Source organism: Myotis davidii, unplaced genomic scaffold, assembly GCF_000327345.1.
Source record: "Myotis davidii unplaced genomic scaffold, ASM32734v1 scaffold1007, whole genome shotgun sequence".
NCBI classification, from domain to species: domain Eukaryota; kingdom Metazoa; phylum Chordata; class Mammalia; order Chiroptera; family Vespertilionidae; genus Myotis; species Myotis davidii.
The window spans coordinates 163,761-172,557 of NW_006298359.1; the positions used below are offsets into that span (position 1 = coordinate 163,761).

Consider the following 8,797-nt stretch of genomic DNA (forward strand, 5'->3'; position numbering starts at 1 on the left):
GGATCGGGTACTGCATATTTTAAAAATCCTTGTGGCTGTGAGGAAATGCCTTCACTGGAGGAGTACAGTGCTGTTACTTCTGCCAGTGTGCTGAGAGGCAGAAGGGGATGGGAATTCTCAGCCTGGGTGTTGACTGAGGAGAGCTTGTGGCGCATGTGCTGTCAACTAAAGGAGCACTGGCTGGCGGCTCAGTGGTTAGAGTGTCAAAAGCCTCTCGGTCCGGTCAAGGGCATGTACCTGGGTTGCAGGTTCCAGCCCCAGTTGGGGTGGGTGCAGGATACAGCCATTAGATGCATCTCTCTCACATAAATGTCCCCCCCCCTCCACTCTCTAAAAATCAATGGAAAAAATATCCTTGGCTGAGATTTAGTCAAAACGCAAGAGTTTAGGAGGCTGGAGTTTAAAGTGCACAAGACAGGAGGCTGGAGAAGGAAACAGGGCAGATCTTGTCTTGTAAAGGGGTTTGGGCTTTACCTTAAAGTGTACGGAGGCCCTAGCCCATTCTGCTCAGTGGTTAGAGTCTCAGACCTTGGGCTGGAGAGCTGCAGATTCTATCCCAGCCCCCATCAGGACTCGTGTGGGAGGCATCCAATCGAGGTGTCTCTCTTACATCGATGTTTCTCTCTCTGTCTCTCCCCCTCCCTTCCACTCTCTCTAAAAATCAACGGGAAAAAATATCCTCTGGTGAAGACTTAAAAAAAAAAGTACCAAGAAATTGATAGTTTAGCTCTGGGCAGTTTGACAGTGATTGGAGCATTGGCCTGTAGACTGAAGGGTCTCGGGTTCCATTCCCAGTCAAGGGCACATACCTTGGCTGCAGGTTTGATCCCCGGCCTCGTCAGGGCACATGCTGGGGGCAACTGGTCAATGACTCTCTTTCCTCCTCCTCCCTCCCTCCCTCCCACTCCCTCTAAAGATCAATGGTAAAAATATTGTTGGGTGAGGATTTTTTTAAAAAAGAAATTGATAGTTTATGCAGGGGACTCACACTATCAAATCTTCATTGAAAGTGGAGAGCAGGTGGAATTCCTACCAGAAAACAATGGAGACAAACCTGGGTGCAAGAGACCTTTTCTTGTAACCCAGGCACTCTCTTCCATTTTCCCACGTTCACCCCAGGCTGCAAGGGACAGCGCTGGACAGTACAGACCTGCCTAACATGCCAGCGCAGCCGACGGTTCCTCAATGATCCTGCACATGTTCTCTGGGGAGATCTGCCTGAGGCCCAGCTAGGGAGCCAATCAGGTAAGAATTGGACAAAAATGTGGGATATCCCATGGGAATAGGGATGGATTGGGGACGGAGAGCTGAATAGGACACAGGTGAGTTCTGCGTCGGTGTGACAGGTGCCACAGTCTTAGAAAACTCTAACTCTGCTCATCGATCCAGATCCAAAACCACCGCAGCCCCTGCCAAGCACAGCCCGCCCCACCCCGCCCCACCTTACTGAGGAGAAAGTGCAGCCACAGAGCTCTCGTCACCAGTGATGGAGTCACCGTCTTCCCGATAAATAAAGTTTAATTCTGTTTCACTTTGGTGAGTCAGTAACGTAAGTATTTCAGCTCTTAATTCCATTTCCTCTGTATCTCTCTGTCACCAGGTAACCTCTCCTTTGTCTTTATCGCCTTCCTACTCCTGCCTTTCAGGGAGGTCCTATTTCCATAGACCACTTGGCCCCACTAAGCAGCTCGCATATCCAGGCCCCTAGCTCCAGGGCCCCTTTGCACCTGGTTCTTAATGCAATGCCATGTGTGGAACTTGGGCCCTAGGGTTGCCTGTGAGGGCCTGAGCCTTAGGGCATTCCAGGTTTAGGTAACCCTGACTTGTTGACTGATGGGCTGGATAGACCGCTGATGCCACAGATGCTGTTTTTAAATGAGGGTATAAAGCTGCCGGGAGAGGGACTTCAGACCTCGGCCCACTCCAGAGTTGGTCTTTCCCAATCTCTGCATTTTCCTCTTTAACATTCCAATAAGGGAGATTGGACAAACCAGAACTAACAAAGTCAAAGGTGATAATCAAAAGGACACTGCAAACATTATACAAGTCTGCTCTGTAAGTAAACCCTCAAAATTGTCTTGAGAATTAGTAAACAACAAAAAGAGTTTTCTTCAGTACCCTAGAGAACTTGCCAAGGACAGAATTTCATCCTGACCTCAGTGCTAGGTGCCAGTTAATCAGTCTGCCCTAAAAGTATACAAACAAAATTTACTCTCCCCACAATGCAGTTTTCTTCCCTTTCTCTTAATAAATCCTGTGTCGCACTCACTGCTGCATTAAAATCAACAAATCCATTAAAAACACTTCATGGTGCTCTTCCTCCAGGGAGCATGCCCTGCCGTTCCCTTCCCCCACTCCTCCCCTCACAGGTAGGTATTCTTGAACCCCTAAGGCAGTGATGGCGAACCTATGACAAGCGAACTCATTGTTTTGGTTGATTTTTCTTTGTTAAATAGCATTTAAATATATAAAATAAGTATCAAAAATATAAATCTTTGTTTTACTATGGTTGCAAAGATCAAAAAATTTCTATATGAGACACGGCACCAGAGTTAAGTTAGGGTTTTTCAAAATGCTGACACACCGAGCTCAAAAGGTTCGCCGTCACTGTAATAGGGGCCTGATGAAATGCGATGGGAGCAGTGGACATCTTGCTCTGGCTAACGCCCTTAACCTGTCCTCAAGGCTCCCTTTTCTCCGACTTCCCAGTGAACCAGAACAGCCCAGCCTACACTCTCCTGTTGCTTCTTTTGTGCCCTTGTTTCTTATCTAAGTAATTTTTGCTGCAGTCAAATTCTTGCTTTCTTTTCTTTAAAAAACAAAAACAAAACACTCCATCATGTGTGACTTAAAACAACAGTCATCTGTGATTTCCCTGCCTCTGCGGGCTGGGCTGTGAGGGCTGGCTGGGCTGGCTGGTTCTTTTCTAGTTTTGGGGGGTTTTTTGTTTGTTTTGGTTTTTTTATTTCACAAAGTGGGTGGTTCTTCTTTTCCAAATAGCACCACCTGGAGTTACTCCACTGCATTTTGCTGGTGGCCGGTACCTGGTCTGGAAGATCCAAGAAGCTTCATTGTATATATGTGGAACCTCATTGCTTCTCCGTGGCCTTGCTGATGTCTGCACAGCATGGCTATCGCGGGGTGCTTAGACTTTTTTCCAAGAAGACAAGCCCCAAGGTGCAAAGTGCTTATCAAGCCTCTGTACTCACCATGCTGGCTAATTAATGTCCCCTTGACCAAAGCAAGTCACATGGCCAAGCCCAGATTCAACACCAAGGCATGAATACTGGGAGGTCCACTGGTTCCCTGGGGACCACAGATGCAGCAGTCTGCCATGTTTTGCCTTTGTCCCTGACTCAGTCTCCACTTAAAATTGTTCACATGGAAATACTGAACTGTGCAAGAATGCTCTGAGTTAGTCTTTCACAGTTGATTTCTGGTGCTAATGCCTACTTGGCCAACTGTAGCAGACATTACAAACGTAGCCTAAAGTGCATCCCGTGCAGACTGGGCCCTTTTCATCTCCCGCTGACCATGGGCTGCACCCACCAGTCTCATTTCTGAGCTCATTGGCCCTTACACACTAAATCTGATTCTTGGCAAAGTTTATTTTGAGTATGATTAATGACTGCACATGCCGACAGTGGAATAGCAGTGGGGGAGCTCTGAGTTTTGTTTTCATGACAGCCATTGAGTGATTCCTCTCATGTGTGAGAATCCGGGAATCGGGCCCCAGTCAGTGTGGAACGTGGTTCACTTATGAGTCTGGCTGGTTGGTCTGTTTATGTTTGCATCAGTATAGGTTCCTATAACTCGGGTGGGGTCTGGCCCTGCCAAGGCATTAGGGTTGAGTTAATTAAATGTTTGACCAAATACAGCAGGCTAATTTTTAAGATGATAATTCGTATGGCCCACAAGTGATGTTACAAATATCCAAATGGCCCTTGGCAGAAAAAAAGTTCCCTAACTGGAGGTGGGCCCTCTTCATCCAAAACTCTCCTTTTTCGTGCTTGCTCATTATGACGTGACAGTTGTCAATATATGCCAAAAAAAAAATGGATTTCCTATAACAGGAAATCTCTTATACACAAGTTAGCTTTCTTCAAAGTTTCTAAACAGTTTAGTAATTCAAAATTTGAGCCCTTTTGAGACTTTAAGTAAAATTAAACGGGACAAAGAAGAAAACCTACTTTTCTAGAAAATGAGACCTCCCAAATGCCATAGAAATCAAGACTTAATCCCCAAGTCATAGGCAGGTACATTTAGCACTTTTAAAAACTGGTAAAAATGAGTATCATTGTCAAGGGGAGAGCACGAGAGAAAGGATTGAAAAACCATCTGTCTGAATTCAAAAGGAAATTGGAAAATTACTTAGATTTTCAACAAAGGGAATAATTCTAGTATTGTCTACATCACAGTTACTGCAACTGTCAAATGAGAATATATGTGAAGGCACCTTGAAAAGGGTATTATAGGGCCTTGTAATAAAGTGTATGTAGGAATCGTAACACTTTGGAAGTAGTAAGAATCAGCAAAATGTATTAGAAAAGACAGGTCCTGGACATAAAGGAATCTGAGTTATTGTCCCCACAATACATATTTGTAAAAGGAGATACTTTGACAATAGTTTTACAACTCTGGAAGCTAACAGAAGTTACCTAGTTTTCCCACTAAATGTCAAAAAAAGCCAGGTTTCTCTCAGATTTTTGATGCACTCGTTCAATATTTTCAGAGGGCCTACTGTGGCAGCATTGCTCAGGAATTGGGATACACATGAGTGAACAGTTGGAGGGAAGATGAGCAAAAAAACAATGTATGGTAAGTTGTAAAGGGATGTGTGCAATGGAAAAAAACCGGGAAGGTCAGGCTGCTGTGAGGTGTGGCTTCCAGTTTTAAATAGAGCTGTCTAGGTGAGCAGCACTGAGAAAGTGATGAGGACAAACAAGGGGCCGCTTCTGTGTCCCTGCAGACAACCCCAAGAAGCTTGCTTTGTGCAGCTGGCTCACATGACAAGAGCTTCTGTCTGCCCAGGGCTGTTGTCTGGAAGGGGGAGCCTTGCAGAGTAGGCCAACCATGCCAGGAAATAATGCCCATGCAAGCGACCCCGGACTGAGGGATGAAAGTTGGTGGATATTCTACATAATCCCTCAGGGTCACTAACAGGGTTGAGCTCTGGTGCTTAGGTGTGCCCTTTTTCAGTTATTTTTGTGGTGTTAATCCTAACCTGAGGATTTTATTTTTTATTTTTCCCATTTATTTTTAGAGAGAGTGGGAGGGAGGGAGGGGCAAAGAGAGAACCATCAATTGGTCGCCTGCCACACACAGCCCGACCCGGGACAGGATCGAACCTGCAACGCAGGTACCTGCTCTTTACCAGCAATCACACCCGTGACCCTTCAGTGTGCGGGCTGATGGCCTAACCACTGACCCACTGGCCAGGGCTGCACATGCCCTTTATACAGTTCCCTCCCTTGTTTCACGCCCCACTCCCTCACTATAATTTCTGGGATAATCTTCCAGGTAAACTACCTGTACCAAATTATTCGTCTCTGAGTTTGCTTTGAAGGAACCCAAAATGAGAGTGACATTGAAAAAAGGGGGTGAGGGATCTACCGTGAAGATATCTGGGGAGGACCTGAGCAGAGGGAACAGGGAGGACAAAGGTCCTGAAGTGGGAGCCTGCCCAAGGGATTCCAGGGTCTGAAAGGCCAGTATGAGTGAAACAGTGAGCAAGGTGTAGAGTAGTCAGTGTGGCCAATCAAAGAAATTGGTCACTGAGAGGCCATTGGAAAGTTTTAGCAAAGAAAGATGGCTTAATAGTTTAAAAGGATCACTTTTGCCCTGGCTGGTTTGGTTCAGTGGATAGAGCGTCAGCCTGCAGACTGAAGGGTCCCAGGTTCGATTACAATCAAGGGCACATGCTCGGCTTGTGGGCTTGATCTCCAGTGGGGGGAGACAGCCAATCAGTGATTCTCTGGTCATTAATGTTTCTTATCTCCCTCTCTGAAATCAATAAAATAAAAAAGTGTCACTTCTTTCCAATTACAGTTAACATTCAATATTATATTAGCTTCAGGGACAATTAGTGGTAAGATGTTTACATAACTTATGAAGTGACCCAATAAGTCTAATACCCACCTTGCACCATATATAGTTAGTACAATATTACTGAGTACATTCCCTGTGCTGTTCTTTACATACCTGTGGCTATTCAGTAACTGCCAGTTTGTACTTTTTATTTATTTATTTTAATATATTTTATTTTTTAGGGAGAGAGATAGAGAGTTGGAAACATCAATTAGCTGCCTCCTGCACACCTCCTACTGGGGATGTGCCTGCAACCAAGGTACGTGCCCTTGACCGGAATTGAACCTGGGACCCTTCAGTCTCCAGCCTGACACTCTATCCACCAAGCCAAACCGGTCAGGGCCAGTTTGTACTTTTTAACCCCTTCCCCTTTTTCCCATCCTCCAACCCTCCTCCCATCTGGCAACCATCAGTTTGTTCTATCTGTGAGTCTTTCTGTTTTCTTTGTTCGTTTACAGTCAAACCTCGGTTCTCCAACGTCTCTCATCTCAAACAGTTCGGGTTCGACCAAGTTGTTCATGGAAAAATGTCTCAGGTGTTGAACAAAACTTCAGTTCTCGACTCAACAGCCCTTTCATGCTGATCCCTGTATGATCAGTCATGCATCTCTCAGGTGACAAGGGAGAGAATGAGCAAGTATGAGTCCGTTTACTGCTAAACCTCATGCTGTTAACATCTCGGGAAATTGTGCTCTGAATGTTTTTATGTTTTGCCTTTTTGCTGCTTATTATTAAATACGTAAGTAAGTCATCATGGGTCCTAAGAAACTTAGTGATACCAAAGTGAAAAGGAAAGTTGTGAGAACAACGATAGAGCTTAAAAAAGAAATAATTGCAAATTATGATAAAGGTGTTCGTGTGTCTGATCTGGCTACCAAGTATGGCATGGCAAAATCGACAATTAGCACAATTTTAAAACATAAAGAGGCCATCAAGAAAGCTGATGTTGCTAAGGGTGTAACAGTGCTCACAAAACAACGATCACAGGCCATTGAAGAGGTAGAAAAATTGTTGTTGATTTGGATAAATGAAAAACAGTTAGCCGGTGATAGCATTTCAGAGGCAATGATATGTGAAAAAGCAAAGATGCTGCATACTGACCTCCTGAAAGACAGCCCTGAAATGAGTGCTCAAAATGGTTCATTTAAGGCTAGTAGGGGGTGGTTCGATAAATTTAAGAAAAGAAGTGGTATTCATGTAGTGAGGCATGGGGAGTCTGACAGAACTAACAAAGTAGCTGCTGATAATTTTGTGACAGAATTTCAAGAATTCATCGAGGCTGAGGGATTTGTTCCCCAACAAGTGTTCAATTGTGATGAGACAGGGCTCTTCTGGAAGAAAATGCCAAAGAGGACCTACATCACACAGGAGGAGAAGTCATTGCCAGGACACCAGCCAGTGAAGGACCGGCTGACATTACTATTGTGTGGCAATGCGAGTGGGGACTTCAAATTGAAGCCTCTTCTCGTCTACCATTCTGAAAACGTACGAGTTTTCGGGAAAAATAATGTCATGAAAAACAAGTGGAATGTGATGTGGAGGGCTAACAGCAAAGCTTGGGTGACCAGGCAGTTTTTTATTGAGTGGATTCATGAGGTGTTCGCCCCAAGTGTGAAGAAATACCTCTGGGAAAAACAGTTGCCACTCAGGGCACTTCTTGTCATGGACAAGGCTCCTGCCCACCCTCCAGGCTTGGAGGCCGAGCTGATGGAGGAGCACAGCTTCATCACTGTGAGGTTCTTGCCACCTAACATAACTCCGCTCATCCAGCCCATGGAACAGCAGGTCATTTCTAACTTTAAGAAACTCTACACCAAAGCACTGTTCCAGAGGTGTTTTGAGGTGACCTCTGAAACTAATTTAACCCTCCGGGAGTTCTGGAAGGAACATTTTAATATCCTCACTTGCTTGAGGCTCATAGATGAAGCGTGGGGGGGAGTGTGTTCCAGGACCCTGCAGTCGGCCTGGAAGAAACTGTGGCCCGAGTCTGTTGCTGACAGAGCCTGTGAGGGCCGTGAGGACAAGCCTGTGTCTGTTGTGGAGGACATTGTGTCTCTGGGCAAGTCCATGGGCTTGGAGGTGGATGATGATGATGTGGAGGAGTTGGTGGAGGACCACAACACTGAGCTGACCACGGAGGAGCTCCAAGACCTTCAGAGGGAGCAGCAACAGCCGGCAGCTGAGGAAACGCAGGCAAAAACAATCATTGGGTAGGTTTTTAGTGAGACAGAGGCCCAGTGAACCTGAAGCAAGTTCTAGTGGAGCAAAGAGACGAAAGAGAAAGAACCCCAGAAGAATAGCTCCCTGACGTGTTTACGGAAGGGAACTCCTCTTCCAAACAAGAACACCCTCCTCCATTTTCAGTCATCAGTAGCTCTCAGCATTCAAGGTAAGTTCTAGTGTGTACCTAAATTTTCATTTTTTACTCTACACTTCCTTTCCTTTTTGTATTTTAAAGTATTTGCTTACAAATAGTACATTAGACGTGTACTGTATGTAAGAAAGTTTAAAACGTCGTCATTTGGGGTTCTGGAACAGATTCAATTTACAGTTAAACTTCAGTTCTTGAACATCTCTCATCTCAAACAATTCAAGTCTCAACCAAGTTGTTCATGGAAATAATGTCTCAGTTGTTGAACAAAATCTTCAGTTCTCAACCTGACAACCCTTTCATGCTGATAACGTCAACATGACAAAAAGCTCTCTCAGGC

The 8,797-nt window shown here is 45.1% G+C and overlaps 1 protein-coding gene across 1 annotated transcript in view; it reads left to right on the forward strand.

Annotated features, from left to right (window-relative positions):
- RPP21 (ribonuclease P/MRP 21kDa subunit) overlaps positions 1–1,531 on the forward strand; it is a 2,302-nt gene extending 771 nt beyond the window's left edge. Inside the window, exons 3-4 of the mRNA XM_015570673.1 lie at positions 1,011–1,245; positions 1,390–1,531. Of these exons, the coding sequence (XP_015426159.1) occupies positions 1,011–1,245; positions 1,390–1,487 (333 nt within the window). The 3' untranslated portion in view covers positions 1,488–1,531. The remainder of the gene's footprint in view (positions 1–1,010; positions 1,246–1,389) is intronic.
- The last annotated feature ends 7,266 nt before the right edge of the window (positions 1,532–8,797 follow it).